The sequence below is a fragment of the Rhinopithecus bieti genome, unplaced genomic scaffold, assembly GCF_001698545.2.
Source record: "Rhinopithecus bieti isolate Rb0 unplaced genomic scaffold, ASM169854v2 scaffold_45617, whole genome shotgun sequence".
NCBI classification, from domain to species: Eukaryota; Metazoa; Chordata; class Mammalia; order Primates; family Cercopithecidae; genus Rhinopithecus; species Rhinopithecus bieti.
This window is the reverse complement of record NW_016819136.1, coordinates 1,392,480-1,410,699: the sequence shown is the minus strand read 5'-3', so window position 1 is coordinate 1,410,699 and position 18,220 is coordinate 1,392,480. Positions and strand designations below refer to the sequence as shown.

Below are 18,220 nucleotides of genomic sequence, written 5' to 3'. Positions count from 1 at the left end.
CACTCTGGAGACCACAAACCAGGAAGAACGGGGCCGAGAAAACCAATCTTGCGGATATGGGATAGGAGAGGGAGGGGTGGAAAAATCTGGATTTTACCGCCAGGGCTTACCGAGCCAGCCCCACAAGTAGTGTCGTAAGGGGGTGGGAAGGAGGAGCATGACGCCAGAAGGCACAGTCCGGGAGAAAGATGGAGGTTCCGGAGTGGAGGGGGCAGAGTGCGCGGAGGCGAGCAGTGCGGCTGCGCGCGAGGCGGCTGACGCGCCGGCGCGCGAGGGGCGGGGTGAAAGGTCACAGCGCGGCAGCGGGTCTGGCTGGCGGCAGCGGCGGGAGGGAGCTGAGAGACCCGAGTGCACGTGTGGAGTAGCGGCGGCACCAGCACGGCGGCGGGAGACACTCCCGCCCCCACCAGACTCAAGCCCTCACTCGACTCTCGCGGCCTTCGTTGCTCGCCCAGCTCCCTGCCCAGGCTAGGAGGCCGGCTTGCGGGGTTGAGTGGCCCGAGCTGAGGGCGCGGAGACCTGAGGGCGGCGACTACGACGGCGTTGATATCGGTGGTAACGACGGCCTCAGCAGGCGGGGAAGATGAAAGGGTGAGGAAGGGCAGCCGGGCAGGGCCCGGCCGGCGGGGTAGAAGGGCCCGGGCCCATGGAGAGGGGGAGAGCTGCGAAGGCGTGGAGAGATTCAGGGCGAAGACCGGCGGAGGGAGATTTCTCGCCTTCTCAGTTTCATCGGCTCCCGGAGGGGGCGGAGGCGAGGCTTGGGCTGTTGGCGGGCTGAAGGGCCAGCGGAGGCAAGACCCGGTGGCTTCAGGGTTTCGGTTCGGAGGACGATTGTGGGTTGAGTGGAGAGAAGTGGCTGAGTGGGGCAACATGGAAAGGCTATTGTGAGGCGCCCGGGGCGTCCTTCCCGGGAGCCGACCGCTGAGCCCCGCCGGCCCGCCGCTCCAGGTGGAGTGGTTTGGTTGTCTTCCACCTCCAGACTCAACTCTGGAACTGCGGTGTTTGACACCTTTCAGTTTTATTCACGCTTGGGAGCTGTGCAGAACCTTCTGGAGGAAGAAGAAATTGGAATAAAGAGCACGGTGATGAGTATTAAGAGCTAGTGACTCAACTAGATTTGGGTTGGGTCACAGCGAGTGGAGGAGGGGGGAGAGAGCGCGATCACTGTAGACTTGGGGTGCCAACATGTTTAAGGAAGTATAGGGTGGATCAGTAGGTGGAGCTATTGCTTCAGTAGTTCACTATTGCCCCTGAGTGCTGATGCGGTCCTGGGTAGTTTTACCACGCTGCTCCTTTCAGGTGATTGGCAAAGTTAATGTTTGGTCATTCATCGTTTGCCTCTTAGGTAAAATCAGGAATTATTTTGGACCGACTGTTTAAATTTTTATGAAATGTCTCCTTACCATTAAGTTGTATAGTTTTAATATATTAATTACATAACATTTTTCCGAAGCATTGCATCAATAAGCCGTTTTGGAACTTGTCTTTACCCTCAAAGAAATGAAGCTTATAAACGTTAAAAAGCTCTCTGCGATGCCTTAGTTTGTTGTTTCTGTAAATCGATTAAGAAATCGTAACTATGTTTTAAGTTAACGAAGTCATTCCAACTATTCAACAGCCCTTTTGAGAATGAAATAAAAGTCACTTTCACCGTAATCTCATACATCCCCAAACAAGGAGCTAAATAATATCTCTCTGTATCGGTGTTTGAGGTTCCTGAAGAGATTCGAAGAAAGTTTAATTTGGTCTTAGGTCTGTAACATGTTTCCTTACTCTAATTTTCCTTTAAATACTGTATATTTATTCTAATGTTGAATTGTATGTTTTGTATTAAGAATCTTTAAAGTTTAAGAACCATGAACTATTCACAATACCTACATTGTTTCACATCAAGTTCTAAAGAGTTCCAGTTGGGGAAATATAATTGACGGGTATAGGAAGTATTTGCCCCACTGGAATCATGATCCGGGAAGTTCGGCTCTTTCAGATGACAATCCAACATATTTGGAGAATGTTGTTTTTCTGCTATACTGCACTTCTTTTACTTCTTCTTTTCTTTTTTTTAATGAGATAGGGTCTCGCTCTATTGCCCAGGCCGGAGTGCAGTGGTGCGACCTTGGTCCACTGCAACCTCTGCCTCCCAAGCTCAAGCAGTCCTCCCTCCTTAGCCTCCCGAGTTGTTGGGACCACAGGCGCGTGCCACCATGCCTGGCTAATTTTTGTATATTTTGTAGAGACGGGGGTCTGACTGTGTTGGCCAGGCTGGTCTCAAACTCCTGCTCAAGTGATCCACCTACCTCTGCTTCCCAAAGTGCTGGGATTACAGGCGTGAGCCACCAAGGGTGGTATATACTGCACTTCTCGAGCATAGCTGCTGACTCTTACTCATTTTTGTACTCATTGTCAGGCACTCAATACTTACTTGTCATGTTCTGTTAAGAAAAACGAGGCTGAAGAGTTCCCAGTGTTGAAATCGCCATGGATTTACAAAGGGGGATGCCAGGAAATTATTCTGTATGTTTTGATCCAAAATCTTCAATCTAGTTCAGACTCTATAGGGTGTGATGTTCTTTCTGATACCTAACGTGGCGATAGAAATGGAGCTGAACAGTCATATTATTCACAATCTACCTTTAATTAGTATATTCATGGAGCAATTATCTCTGTTTAAAATGGATATTTACATGTAACCTGATGAAGGCAGATCCCTAGAAATGGGTAACTGGCCGAATTTAGAGGAAACTTAAAATTATTGAATCTGTACCTTTATGCCAGTAACTATGCCTGTGAAGTTCTTAATACTTCTTATGATTGGGAGCTTAGAATTTTATTCTTTACTGTAAACCTTTAAGGTGATTTCACAGGAATAATCCCTTTAATTTAACAAATGAACTCTCGGGTGCTAAGTCTGTATTTAAGACACTCAGCAAATGAGTTGTGTGAACCTTGTGTTTGGATACCGAACCTACAACAGTATAGGTTTAAAATAAGTTAAGCGCCTTCAGTTCCAAAACTTGTACCACCGTGCACAGTGTGGTCAGTTTTATAGTCCTGACTCTTAATGTGGAATGACCTGTAAAAATGAAACAGTGGTCCTGATTATGTGGTTTTTGTATGAAATTTTATTTGCTAAGTGTTCTGTCGTATATTGAGCTAAGTAAACAGTAAATTGAAATATCTAAAATTGGAAACTGCAGAAGTCCCAACACAAAACCAGTTAAATATTTAAAATTGTACACTGTTGCCTATGTTGCCTATCATATTGAAACTTAAAACGTACTTGGTTTTTCTTCATATTTTTACTGTATTTTTATTAGTAGTAGCAGTAGGACTTTCCATTGTATTGGCATGTCTTTCCTCCATAGAAGATAAATTTCTGGTTATTAACTACTGAATGTAATTTATATGCACATCTACAAGTTTGAGATATACTAGGAGATGTTACATCCTTTTGAGGTTGGCTGTTTTTGTGAACCAGGGACATTGTAGTTTGAATTTGTGGGTGGCATTTTTATCTCCTCTTTTCTAGGGAAGGCGATTTCAAGCAAGAAGGTATGCCACAGATAACCATGAATGAGGCGGCAATCTAGTTAGGCAGTGTAATGGAAAGTATAATAAAACCAAATCATTTAGCCTTCAATTGTAGTAAAGAGATGCAAATTAGTCCTAATAAAAAATGTCTTTAACAAAATATGAATATGTGACTAAGATGGGAAAGTAGGTAGCAGTAATATAAATATGGAACAGTGCAGATTACTATTTGGAATAGTAAAGGGAGGCATTTTACCAAATAAAATAAAATTAAAATGTAGGATTCTGCAGTCAGAAACAAAACTTTAAGAACTCAGAACAGTGGTTACCTCTAACAGCATATGGACGGGAAAGAGGCAGAAGGAATATTTCTAGCATCTCAGCATAGTGAGACCTCATCTCTACAAACAATAAGTCAGGCAGGAGAATCGCCTGAACCTGAGAAGTGGAGGTTGTAGTGAGCTAAGATCACGCCACTGCATTCCTGCCTGGGCAACAGAACAAGACTCTGTCTAAAAAAAATAAAAAATAAAAAAATCAGCCAGGCATGGTGGTGCAAGTCTGTAGTTCCAGCTACTTGGGAGGCTGAGGCAGGAGGATCACTTGAGCCCCGGAGTTCAAGGCTGCAGAGAGCCATGATCTTGTCACGACGTTTCAGCCTGGGAAACAGAGCGAAACCTAGTCTTAAAAAAAAAAACAGAAAACTTTTTTTAAAGGTTGTATTGCTGTTTTGTTTTTCAGCAAAACCAAAAGCTAGTCAGGCTGATGTAGCATTTGACACCTTTCGTAAACCTACAGTTTATACTCCTTCCTTCTGTAAAACAAATAATTTGTGGTTTGTTGATTGAGATAGTGAATTTTAACAAATACTTTGTAATGTGCCCTTGTTGTGTTGAGATGAATTCATATAAAATATAACCTGCTTACACCATAAGATTTTTTTAAATCAATGTACTGTCCTCTCCAATAAAAGAAAAATAAAAGGGAAGTAAATCATAATAAAGTTTATTTCAGTATTTAATGATATGGCGCAGCTATACCATAGTTGTATAGTTAAAGCATCAGATCAAGTGTTTGCATCTATCTGTAAATAGAATCGTGTAATTTAGCAGTATAACTGCTGCCTATACGGTTGTGTGCATTGTTGACTCATGTTGTGTTGCCATTAGTGGTGTGATTTCTTCCTGAAATTGCATACAACTCTTAGTAAAGCTCTAAACAAAGAATAATCAATACTTTCTGGGTTGGAAAAGATTTTTAAAAGTGACTTAGTCCAAGCACTCATCTTATTGAATCAAGATATATTCCCTGTTTATCATAATTTCAAAGATCCTGACTTCTGTTATGTGAATATTACTGCACATATCAGTAGAGTAAGAACTATTATTGGCCTAAATTATGTATTTCCTGTTACTGTAATTTATGGTCAAATTAATTTTACATTGTTGGGCATTGTCTGTATTGTCAATTAAAATCTCTTTCTAAACCTTATAAAGCTCTGCCCAGACCAAACTAATATCTTTGTTAAATTTTGCTTCGCCACATCCTCCATTTTGGCCTGTGGAAATCTTTTTGACTCCTGATTTTTTCTTCCAGGTACTCCCTATGGCTTTCAGCTGTGTGACATCTGAAGAGATACTCTTTCTCAATTATTCAAATGATTGGCCTTCATTTTTTTTTAAACGAAGCCTGCAGTAACCAGTACAATACCAGTAGTAACCCAGTAGAAACATTCTTCCCGTCGTGAACATGAGAGTTATATTTAAGTCTATTCAATGCCTAACTTAATGGCAAAATGTTATTGTTCTGTCTACTACAGTTGTGACTAGCTACAGTTGGCGACTGAACAGTTAAAATGTACCTTGTGGTCTGTGGCACAGTTGCCATTTCCTGGGTAAGATGGCTGCAGTCTGTGTGTTGACCTGGAGCAGGAATGCTGGGCAGCTGATTTGTTTCACTGTTTTCCAACTTGTAGTAATGTTCATGTTTTGAAGCCAAATTGTGTGTATTTCTTTGATTATCCTTCATTCAAGTATAGTCATCCACATCATTTTCTGAAAACATCTAATGCTGTATGTGGACAGGTTCAGTTCAGACTCTCAGACACTGAACAAAGGATTAGAGAAGTAACTGTTAATGTTATGTAAAAGAAGGAGATACAGTGTCTCAGTTTGATAACATCTGTGAAGTTCAAAGTGATAAAGCTTCTGTTACCATCACTAGTCCTTATGATGGAGTCATTGAAAACTCTAGTATAGTCTAGATGATATTGCCTATGTGGGGAAGCCATTAGTAGACATAGAAACAGAAGCTTTAAAGGGTACTGTTAATCTGTTTTACCAAATTGATTATTGTTCACCTTTTGTCATTGAGTCTCAAAAGCGACCTTTAAAAAACAGAAAAAAAATGTGCCTTATATGACAGAACTAAATTTTAAATTTTATAGTGTGAAAGCTGATTCTCAGCTGGGTGCTGTGGCTCACACTCATAATCCCGACAAGCAGGAGGATCACTTGGCCCCAGGAGTTGAAGACCAGCTTGGCTATAACATAGTGAGACCTCATCTCTACAAATAATTAGCTGGGTATGGCGGTGTGTGTTTATAGTCCCAGCTACTTGGGAAGTCAAGATGGGAGAATCACTTGAGCTCAGGAGGTTGAGGCTGCACTGCAGTGAGGCATGATAATGCCACTGCACTCCAACTTGAGTGACAGAGGGAGACCCTGTCTCAAAAGAAAACTCACAGTTATTGGTCAGTTTTTAAGTATGTTTGAAATAACTTAGATACGTGGATCTACTGCAGATTTTGTGTAATGTAAATAGAGATAAAATATTTCTAAGGAAAATGAGTAGCTGAATTGGGCCATGCTGTGAGTGTAGTAAACTGGATTTAAAGACTTGGAATAAAAAAATTTTTTAAGGTAAAATAAGTTTTATTTTGACTACAGGTTGAAATGATTTCTTCCCATTGTAAATGTGAATACTAAACTTGAATGAAAAAAAAATTTAAGGTAAAATAAGTTTTATTTTGACTACATGTTGAAATTATTTCTCCCCCTTGTAAATGTGAATACTAAACTTTTGTTATATCAAGGAAGTCTTCCCAAGATATTAAACATTTTTAAATTTTGTATGTCATTTGTATATCTGTTGGACAGTCCTGTGTTAAACCCATAAAAAGCCAAAGTTGTATAAAACATGAACTTTTCCTTTAGCATCTACTTCCCAGATGGTGGATATTNTTGGGCCATGCTGTGAGTGTAGTAAACTGGATTTAAAGACTTGGAATAAAAAAATTTTTTAAGGTAAAATAAGTTTTATTTTGACTACAGGTTGAAATGATTTCTTCCCATTGTAAATGTGGATACTAAACTTGAATGAAAAAAAAATTTAAGGTAAAATAAGTTTTATTTTGACTACATGTTGAAATTATTTCTCCCCCTTGTAAATGTGAATACTAAACTTTTGTTATATCAAGGAAGTCTTCCCAAGATATTAAACATTTTAAATTTTGTATGTCATTTGTATATCTGTTGGACAGTCCTGTGTTAAACCCATAAAAAGCCAAAGTTGTATAAAACATGAACTTTTCCTTTAGCATCTACTTCCCAGATGGTGGATATTTCTAAATGTTTCAACTTGTGGGCCAACAGATAGTTTATGGCTGTTTATACCTCTGTGGTGAAGGATTTTGAGGCATTCTGGTTTTTGCTTAAAAGTTTTGCCATTTAGTCACTTGGTCTGCTGTGAAAGGGTAGGGAAGAGATAATTGGAAGTATTCATCTTCCTTGAGCTAGTGGAAGCTATATTCTGCCTCTGTCAGAAACTGTTCTTAAGAGAAAATCTTGTTCTCCAATTCCAGAGGCTTCTTAACTCAGTCCCCTGTAGTGCTGTGGGGAATGCTTGTTCATAAAACTACCTGACACACATCCTTAATTACTTCTTTTGGATAATTTCCTAAGAATTAATTTTTTGGATCAAAGGTACTGACTTTTTTAAAGCTCTGATGTTTGTTGCCAGTTGACCTCCAAAAAGATAGTAGCAATTTATTCTGTCAGCAATGTATGAGAATGTCCTTCTCTTTCCAAGGGCTAATGAAGGGGAAGGGCACTTGGAAAAACCTCAAGAAAACATACTGTGGCTGACATTTCAGCCAAGAATGGTATAAATTTTCTTTGGGATGCGTTCATATTTAACAGATTTTTAAGTGATAGAAATAACTAATAGCTTCCTTACAAGTTGTCTTTGAGTAAATATTCACGTTTTGCTTTAACTCTAGTTTTACTTTGCTGATTAGGTGATAAATGGCATTTCCTTTTTTAAAGATTTGATGATTACTTGGTGAAGTTTGGACATATACCATTTTTACTGGTCATTTTGTGACATAGGTTTTTTATAACTTATCCAGTTATTAATTGAGATGATGATTGCCTTAACTTCAAGTTACAAAACAAAGATGATGTTCTTTAGAGAGTGGGGGTGAGACATTAGGGCCCAAGTCATTTGAAATAAAAAATTTTGGCCGGGCACGGTGGCTCACGCCTGTAATCCCAGCACTTTGGGAGGCCGAGACGGGCAGATCACGAGGTCAGGAGTTCGAGACCATCCTGGCTAACACGGTGAAACCGTGTCTCTACTGAAAATACAAAAAAATTAGCTGGGCGCAGTGGTGGGCGCCTGTAGTTCCAGCTACTCGGGAGGCCGAGACAGGAGAATGGTGTGAACCCAGGAGGCGTAGCTTGCAGTGAGCCAAGATCACGCCATTGCACTCCAGCCTGGGCGACTGAGCGAGACTCTGTCTAAAACAAAAAAAAAATCACATTTTTTTAGAGGTAGAACTTGTTAAACAAGGATAAGCAAGGAAAATATTTTGTACTTAGGAGCATTTCAAACACTTCTCTTTCCAGAAAATTAGGGTATATTTAAAGGTATGTTTGGGTTCTCCTGCTTCTAGTATATATTGTTTGTTGTTTATTTTAAAGGAAACTTACTATAATGCAAAAAAATACTGAACTAAAAACAACCAAGTTTTAGTTTTATATACCACAAATGATAGCTAGCAGGAGGGTCACTAATAAAGGTGTTTAAACCTCTGAGCCTTGGTTGTCTTTAAAGGGAATGGCTTGAATCTGAATAGGAATGGCCAAAGATTCTAGCTTCTGAGCCAGTTCTATTTTGTAGGTATCTGGGGAAACAGAATTAACAGAGATTAAAATAGGACATAAAGAATACATAGAAAACTAAATTTCTCTGTTGGATGAACAGTGGGCTCTTCATAGATTGTAGAGTAGTTCTAATTTCTTATGGAAAATGATGCTGTCACGTTTGGATATGTTGAATTTGAGATTCTTGTGGAGATCATCAGTAACCAGTCAGAAATATTGGCTTGGATTCAGAGATTTCTAAATAAAAATATTAATATATTAGATGGCAGTGAAAGAAAAGCCATAAGCTGGCAAGGAGCTTTCTTAACTGAATATGTGGATGATAGTGGAAACAATTTTCCAAAGAATAATTTGATTCTTTTTCGGTTATAGTCTTGAGCAGATTGTACCCGTGTGTGTATTTAGCATTAGTAACCAACCAAATAATTACTGAGATTTTTATACCTCTGATACTTGCAGACATACAATTTGGAGAGCTGGTCCACCCCACCTTCACTTTTTTCAAAGAAATAGAGTCAGGGTTTCGCCATGTTGCCCAGGCTGGTCTTGAACTCCTGGACTCGAGGGATCTACCCACTTTGGCTTCCCAAAATGCTGGGATTACAGGCCTGAGCTACCATGCCCAGCCCCACTTTCACTTTTAAAATTAGCGCCAAACCTCTAGAACAGTGCCAACTAGGGCAACCACCACCCCCTCTTCCCAATTATTGGTAATGTCTGAAGACACTTTTGGTTGTCCTAACAGGATGTAGGAGAGTTCTGGCACCCGGTGGGTAAAAGCTAGAGATGCTGCTGAGTATACTACAGTGCGCCAGAAAGGTGCTTCACAACAAAGAATAATGTAGCCCCAAATGCCAATGTTGAGATTGAGAAACGCTGCTGTAAAATATAGGTGAGATGAAACTTACTAAAAGTAATTTAGTAATTCCCTGAAATATTTGAGATCCTGCCCTAAGTCTTATAGTTTTATGGAAGAGTTAAGGTATAAAAATAAATGTTTGTAGCAGGGCAGAGGTGCCTTGGAAGGACAGAAATGGTAATATAGTTCATATGAGGTAGAAATCTCAGTGGGTGACAGGTTAAGACCTCCTGACCCAGTTAGTGTTGAAGCTGTGTGATAAATCTTGAATGGGCTTACTTTCAGGTTGAAGGACTTTATTTTCCAGAGGAATCACTCTTTCATGTAATTTACTGCAGGGTAAGAGTTTAGAAACATTGCTGCTAGCTAAGAAAAAATTACCTCCCTTCTAACCCCTTGACATTTTTAAATCAAAGGACCATTTGATCCTTACTAAAAGATGCTTTGAGTTCTATGCAAATGAACCTTTATCAGTATACGTCGGAAAAATGTTTACCAATAGATCTCTCTCCCTTTTTTTAAAAAGTGACCTGGAGGGGTAAAGATCACTCCTTTGACAGAACATGGTGTAACTGATCTTGTGCTACAATGGAAATTAATAGACATAGGCTTGATTCTAGCTTTATCCATAATTGTCTGTATAACTACAGGTACATTTGTCTCTTGAAGGTTTAGTTTCATCATCTGTAAAATGAAGGGGGAATAGATCCAGTCCAGATCAAATACTCTAGACAACAAATGAACAGGCAGTTGAAATTATGTGCTACTCACTAAAGTATAAACAGGCTTTAAGCTTTCTCTATACTTCATTTTCACTTTTTGTTATATAACTTAAAAAGTCACACTTTGAGCCTGGTGTGGTGATGTGGTGCCTGTAGTCCCAGCTGCTCAGAGTCTGAGACTGGAAGATCACTTAAGCCCAGGAGTTCAAGGCCACTGGGCAATATAGTGAAACCATCCTTCTTAAAAAAAACTTTTTACCGAGACCCACTTTTGTGGAGTCATATCCCCATCTTGTGGCCTTTCAGAATATTGCTACTAAATGTTTTTACAATTATGAGCGTAATTGGCAATAAGTTAAATAGCTAAAAACATTTGTGTCCATATTATCTGACATTGCTGTGCCAAAATTTAGTGTGCATTATCTCGTCACACTGCTTGATTTATAGGCCAAGGGTAAAGTTTTCCTACTAGCATGTTCTAAGCCCAGAAGTTACGTATATGAAATTACAATCTTGTGGCACAAATGAATAGCCAATGGGGGTCTGCAGAGGCAGACAAGTAACTGCATTTTTCACATTTAAGGACTTAGTATAAATTGTCTGTAGGCACTTTGGCAGTAGCTGTTTCTTATTTACATCACAGTCTGTCCCACTTTCAGTTCTTAGTCTAAAAATTCTGGTATGAGAATGCCTTGGGGTTTGATTGTTATGGATCTGAAAAACAAGAAAAAGTAGCATATCACACCAATTTACTTGAGCTGAGAGAGTAATTTAGTTTATTTAATAACAACTGTCTTCACTTTTCTACAGGTAGGGCCATAAACTCTACTGCCAACAGGGACCACGCAGATAAAGTAAATCAGTAAAGCAAGAGAAGCTGCAATTTGAGACTTTATATAAAATCGTTTAATTTAAATATTAGCATTGAACTTGTAAAACCTGAAACAAAAGGAAAACTGTGAGTCAGGCCAGGCACAGTGGCTTGCACCTGTAATCCCAGTACTTTCGGAGGCCAGGAATTCGAGACCAGCAGTTTGAGACCAGCCTGGCCAACATGGCGAAACCCCATCTCTACTAAAAATGCAAAAATTAGTCGGGCATGGTGGTGGACGCCTGTAGTCCCAGCTACTCGGTAGGCTGAGGCACATGAACCTGGGAGGTGGAGGTTGCAGTAAGCTGAGATCGTGCCACTGCACTCCAGCCTGGGCTTCTGAGGGAGACTGTCTCAAAAACCAAACAAAAAACTTGTGGGTCAAATAGATGTGACCACATGGCTGATTTAACTCTTAGGCGGGTGATTTGTGTCTTATATGCAGAGTAAAGGTCTTAAACTGCTGATAAATTAAGGTAGTCTACATTGTTACGTTATATTACATTCTTACCAGAAGTAAGCAAACAATTTGTGATCCTTTGTGATCATATAGCATAGTTTTTCCAATGACCCATTCTCTGTGCCCACTTAGCCCCTGTTTCCCTCACCAGATTTCTCAGATTTAGGAATTTACACACATGCAGTGGGAAATTTAATTTAGATGGGTGTTAAATTTGGATGATGATTTACATAACAAGCTTAATTACAAAAGTAAAGCTGCCAAGGTGGAATTTGAGAATCTGAATTTTTAACTGGCAGGATGATTCTGGTATATAACCAGGTTTGGGATTCATTCTTTGATTTTGTAACACTACTCTCCAGGTTTTTTCCTCCCTTCTCTTGAAAATCGTTTCTTGGACATCTTTGTAGTTTCCTGTTCTTTTACTTCTAAAATTCAAGTGTTTCTTATATTCTTTTCTTTGACCTTCATCTTACTACAGACATCCTTGGTGGCCTGGTATAGTCCCATAATCAAAGGTTATACGCTATGAACTAGTTATGTTTCAGGAAATAGCTGTCAAAGCGATATGTTTTAAAAGAGAATTCTTTCATTTAAAAAATCCAAGTGCATTTCCCTTTACCACCTAGTTTTTATTTAACACTTCAGTCTCATTGGGTAACATTTAGACTGCATCATATAAATCATTTTTAAAATTGTTCGTTCATACCTTAAAAGCGTTGACACTAGTTTTGATGGGGGGGGGGAGCTGTCAGAACATGTATTAATAGGTGTTTATTCCAAAGGCAGAGATGATAACAGACTGTCTGGACACTGCTGAAATTTGGAAGAGTGATCTGGTACCCAAATGGAAGGCTTACTCATTCAGCTCTCATTCAATTTCTGTTCTATATAAACTGAAGCCTTGTACAGCTGGGGATTGAGAAATCATAGTGTATTAAAGGTTTGAAGGTCTTGCCTCCTTTTACTTGTTCATACAGTAAGAAATAAATGAGGAATCATTTACTTTCTACTTTGAGTTTTAGTGTCAAAAATAACATGCCTGGAAAGTACCGCAGCTTGTTGTGCCTTACATAATGAGTAATGTTTGTATTTTATTGTACTTTTTGTTAGGGATTCTTTTTCAACTTTTAGGTACAGGGATTACATGTACAGGTTTGTTACATGGCTATGTTGCATGTTGCTGAGGTTCAGTGTGCAATTGATCTTGTCACCTGGGTAGTGAGCATGATACCCAACAGGTAGTTTTTCACCTCTAGCCCCTCCTTCCCTTCTCCCTCTTCTCGTAGTCCGCAGTATCTGTTGTTCCCATCTTTATGTTCATGTGTACCGTGTGTTTAGCTCCCACTTAGAAGTGAGAACATGCAGTATTTGATTTTCTGTTACTTTAATTTACTTAGGATAATGGCTTCCAGCTGCATCCATATTGCTGCAAAGGATGTGATTTTGTTCTTTTTTATGGCTGTGTAGTATTCCATGGTGGATGTGTGGAAATCTTTAAACATTTATGAAATGAAACAGTAGAATGAGCCCCATCAATCAACTACAGTAAGTAGGATCGATTCCCATTTTATTTCATCTTTGCCTGACCTATAATTTTCCCTTTTTGCTGGGGCACTTCCAAAAGAAACTCTAGATGTATTATCCTTTTCCATCTATAAATGCTTTAATATTTAATATAAATCTTTTTTCTTTCTTTTTTTTTTTGGAGACAGAGTCTTGCTCTGTCACCAGGGCTGGAGTGCAGCGTCGCAATCTCAGCTCACTGCAACCTCTACCTCCCAGGTTCAAGCGATTCTCCTGCCTCAGCCTCCTGAGTAGCTGGGATTACAGGTGCGCGCCACCACACCGGGCTAATTTTTGGTACTTTTAGTAGAAATGAGGTTTCGCCGTGTTGGCCAGGCTGGTCTCAAACTCCCAAACTCGGGTGATCCACCCGCCTCAGCCTCCCAAATTGCTAAGATTACAGGCATGAGCCACCATGCCTGGGCTTTAATGTGAATCTTTAACAGAGAAAGATTTTTTAAACAATTACAATACTTTATATTATCTTATGATCTGATATCCAGTTTGTACTTAGTTTTTTTCTGTCTTGTAAATGTCTTTTAAAAATATATTTTCTGGCCGGGCGCGGTGGCTCCAGCCTGTAATCCCAGCACTTTGGGAGGCCGAGACGGGCGGATCATGAGGTCAGGAGATCAAGACTATCCTGGCTAATACGGTGAAACCCCGTCTCTACTAAAAAATACAAAAAACTAGCCGGGCGAGGTGGCGGGCGCCTGTAGTCCCAGCTACTCGGGAGGCTGAGGCAGGAGAATGGCGTAAACCCGGGGGGCAGAGCTTGCAGTGAGCTGAGATCTGGCCACTGCACTCCACCCTAGGCGACAGAGCGAGACTCCGTTAGAATCCAAAAAGATTCACAAATTGCAATTGGCTGAAATGCCTTATCATCTGTTACGCTAATAGTTTCTCCACTAATTAAAAAAAAGAAAAAATTGAGTAGTTTTAGATTTACAGAAAAATTGCAAAGATGCTACAAAGAATTCCCAGTTTTCTCATATTACTAACATCTTATGTTAGTATGATACCATGGTAAGAAAATGAAAAGGCAAGCTATAATTGAGATTAGTTGCAAAATCATATATCTAATAAAGGACTTGTATCCAGAATATATAAAGAACTCTTATGACACAGTAAGACAAGGAATCCAATGTAAAAATAGGAGTACAAATTTTTTTTTTTTTTTTTTTGAGACGGAGTCTTGCTCTGTCGCCTGGGCTGGAGTGCAGTGGCCGGACCTCAGCTCACTGCAAGCTCCGCCTCCTGGGTTTACGCCATTCTCCTGCCTCAGCCTCCGAAGTAGCTGGGACTACAGGCGCCCGCCACCTTGCCCGGCTAGTTTTTTGTATTTTAGTAGAGACGGGGTTTCACCATGTTAGCCAGGATGGTCTCGATCTCCTGACCTCGTGATCCACCCGTCTCGGCCTCCCAAAGTGCTGGGATTACAGGCTTGAGCCACCGCGCCCGGCCAGGAGTACAAAATTAGTGTAAAAATTCTAGGTTTATTCTCAGGGCTACACCATGGGCAAGAGATTTAAATAGACATTTTACCAAAAAAAAAAAACATAAACATATTGTTAATAGCCATATGAAAACATACTCAACATCATTAGTCATTAGATAAATATGTCCAATGAGATATCACATCACACCAGTAGAATGGCTGTTAACAGAAAGGCAATAAAAGGTGTAGGGAAACTGGAACCCTAATACATTACTGATGGAAATACAAATGTCACAGCCACAGTTTAGAGGTTAAATGTCTGAAGTGGGTTTCACTGGGCTAAAATCAAGGTGTTGGCAGGTAGAGTGATTTTAAATAGTGTCCTTCAAAAATTCTTACGTACCTGGAACCTCAGCATGTGAGCTAAGTTAGAAATAGGGTCTTCGTAGGTATAATTGAGTTCATACTGATATAGAGTAGGTCCTAAGTGTAATGAATAGTGTCTTTATAAGGAAGAGGAAAGGAAACGGACACATCACAAAGACCATGTGAAGATGGAGGTAGGCTGCCCCAAGCCTGGGGCCACCGAAGCTGGAAGGGGCAAGGAAATATTTTTTCCTAGAGTTTAGAGAACATGGCCCTGCTGACAGCTTGATTTTGGACTTCTAGCCTCCTGTACTATAAGAGAATAAGTTTGTTGCTTCAAGCCACTGGGTTTGTGGTAATTTTTAAAGATAGCCTAGGATACTAATACAGCAGGATTGTGTTTCTCCTAGAGGCCCTTGAGGAGAATCCGTTTCCTTGGCTCTTCCAGCTTCTGTAGACAACCTGCATTCCTTAGCTTCTGGCTCTTCCTTCATGTTCAAAGCCAGCCATAGAGCATCTTAAAATCTTTTTCGTCTGAATCGTATTCTGTTGTCATATCTCCTCTGTTTATTAAGGACTTACGTGATTATATTAGGCCTGTTTGGACAGTCATGGTTGATCTTCACATCTCAAGATCTTAATCACATCTGCAAAGTCTGTTCTTCCATGTAAAGTAACATATTCAAGATTCCTGGGATTATGACATGTACATCCTTTGGTTGGGGGTGGGGGGCATTATTGTACCTACCACAGGCAGTTTCTTGAGAAGCTAAACATATTTGTCATACAACCTAGCAATCCCACTTCTAGTTATCTACCAGAAAAGAAAACTAAGACATATGTCCACACGCAGACTTTTATGCAATATTCATAGTAGCATTATAATAGCCAAGATGCACATACAGCCCAAATATCCATCAACTGGTGAATGAATAAAGAAAATGTGGTATAAACTATACCAAAATAGAATGCTATTCAGTAATAAAAAGATCAAACTGCTGACATGTATTAAAACACAGGTGAACATCAAAAGTTTGCCACATTAAAAAAGCCTAGGGCAAAAGATCACTTTTCTTGTGTGCTTCCATTTATATCAAATGTCTAGTAAAGACACATTTGTAAAAAGAGAAAGTAGATTTAGTGGCTGTTCAGGGGTAGGTAAGGGGATTCATTGCAGATGCACCTAAGGAATTTTGAGACTGTAATGAGAATGTTCCGAAACTGAATTGCAGTGACAGTTGCACAGCTTTATAGTAAAAAAATCACTGAACTGTGCATTTAAACCATGGCTTTTATGGTATATAAATTATACCTCAAGAAAGCTGCTTTAAAAAAAAATGGGGGGGATTTAAGAAAGAGGGAGTTCATACACCTAAATGTAAAACATCTAGAAGAAAACAAACTCTTTGTGATCTTGAGTTAGGCATATTTCTTGAATACAACTCAGAAATACAATCCAAGAAATAAATTTGTCAAAATGTAAAACTCTCCCAAAAACAATAAGAAAATGAAAAAAGTCATAGACTGGTAAAAATTCTTTGCAACATACATAATTCTTTGCAACATACATAATTTACAAATGACAAGTATCCATAATACACCCAAAACTCAAGAAAACCAGTTTTTTAAAATTGACAAAAGATCTGAACAAAGATGATACATGAGTGGCAAAGAAATACATGAAAAGATGCTCACTTAATTTATTATTTAGGGGCATGCAAATTAAAAACCACAATAAGTTGTCACTACATACCTGTTAGAATAGCATAAATTTTAAAAGTTAATGCCAAATGCTGATGAAGATGCAAAACAGCTAGAACTCTTATGCACTTAAGACCCAGCATTCCCACTCCTAGGTATTTACTAAGAGAAATAAGAACTTATGTTCATACCAAAACCTATATGTAAATGTTTATAGGAATTTTACTCATGATCTCCAAAAATTATAAACAGCCGCCCTTCAACAAGAGGATAAATTTACAGTACATCCACATAATGGACTACCATTCAGCATTAACAAGGAATGAGCTATTGATACGCACAACACTGTGGTGAGTCTCCAACATTATGTTAAATGAAAGAAACCGAACAAGCAGTTATGTGTTTTGTGATTCCGTTTATGTGACATTCTTGAAAAGGGAAAACTATGGGTAACAGAAAAGAGATTAGGGGCTACCTGGGAGTTGAACTTTAAAGGATCATGTGGGAGGTTTTGGGAGTAATTAAATTATTGTATGTTTTGGTAATGGTTACATGATTATTTGTAAAAGCTCAGAACTATACACCAAAAAGATAAATTTAATTTTATGTAAGCTTTAGAAAGTTTTCTTTCCGAAAGCCAAGGGATCAATCAAAATTGATCCCCATAAAAGGCAGGAAAATGAAGAACAGTTAATACTTGGTACAAATAGAAAATGGCAAGCTGATGGACTTGAATCAACTAAATCAGTAATTCAATAATTACATTAAATCTTTTTTTGCACAGTCTCGCTCTGTCACTCAGGCTGGAGTGCAGTGGTGCGATCTCAGCTCACTGCAACCTCTGCCCTTGGGTTCAAGCAATTCTGCTTCAGCCTCTCGAGTAGCTGGGACTAAAGGCATGCGCCACCACACCTGACTAATTTTTTGTGTTTTTAGTAGACAGGGTTTCACCATGTTGGCCAGGCCAGTGTTGAACTCCTTGATTCAAGTGATCCACCCAAGTCAACCTTCCAAAGTGCTGGGATTACAGGTGTGAGCCACTGTGCCTGGCCCATTAATTCTTAACAGACCAGATATTCCAATTGTCAGATTAAAGGCATAAGATCCAACTATATGCTATTTACATGACACACACTTTAAATGTAAGGACACAAGAAAAAGTAAAAAGAAAAAAAAAGGTAAAAGATAGAACATGAAACTTTGATTCGAAGGAAGCTGTAAGGCCAGGCCTGGTGGCTCATCCCTGTAATACCAACACTTTGGGAGGCTGAGGCAGGTGGATTGCTTGAGTTCAGGAGTTCAAGACCAGCCTAAGCAGCATGGTGAAATCCTGTCTCTACCAAAAATACAAAAAATAAGAATAATAATTAGCTGGAAGTGGTGGCATGCATTTGTGGTCTCAGCTACTTGGAAGGCTGAGGCGCACGAGGATCCCCTGAGCCCGGAAGGCAGAGGTTGCAGCGAGCCAAGATTGTGCTACTGCACTCTAGCCTGGGCAACAGAGTTGAGACCCCTATCTCAAAAAAAAAAAAAAGAAAGAA

General features: G+C 39.6%; 1 protein-coding gene across 2 annotated transcripts in view; it reads left to right on the top strand.

Annotated features, from left to right (window-relative positions):
- The first annotated feature begins 232 nt into the window (after positions 1 to 232).
- NAA50 (N-alpha-acetyltransferase 50, NatE catalytic subunit) overlaps positions 233 to 18,220 on the top strand; it is a 30,309-nt gene continuing 12,321 nt past the window's right edge. Inside the window, exon 1 of one of the 2 annotated variants that reach the window (XM_017858569.1) lies at positions 233 to 591. In XM_017858569.1, the coding sequence (XP_017714058.1) occupies positions 584 to 591 (8 nt within the window). In that variant the 5' untranslated portion in view covers positions 233 to 583. The remainder of the gene's footprint in view (positions 592 to 18,220) is intronic. The other variant, XM_017858568.1, reaches the window with a different exon arrangement.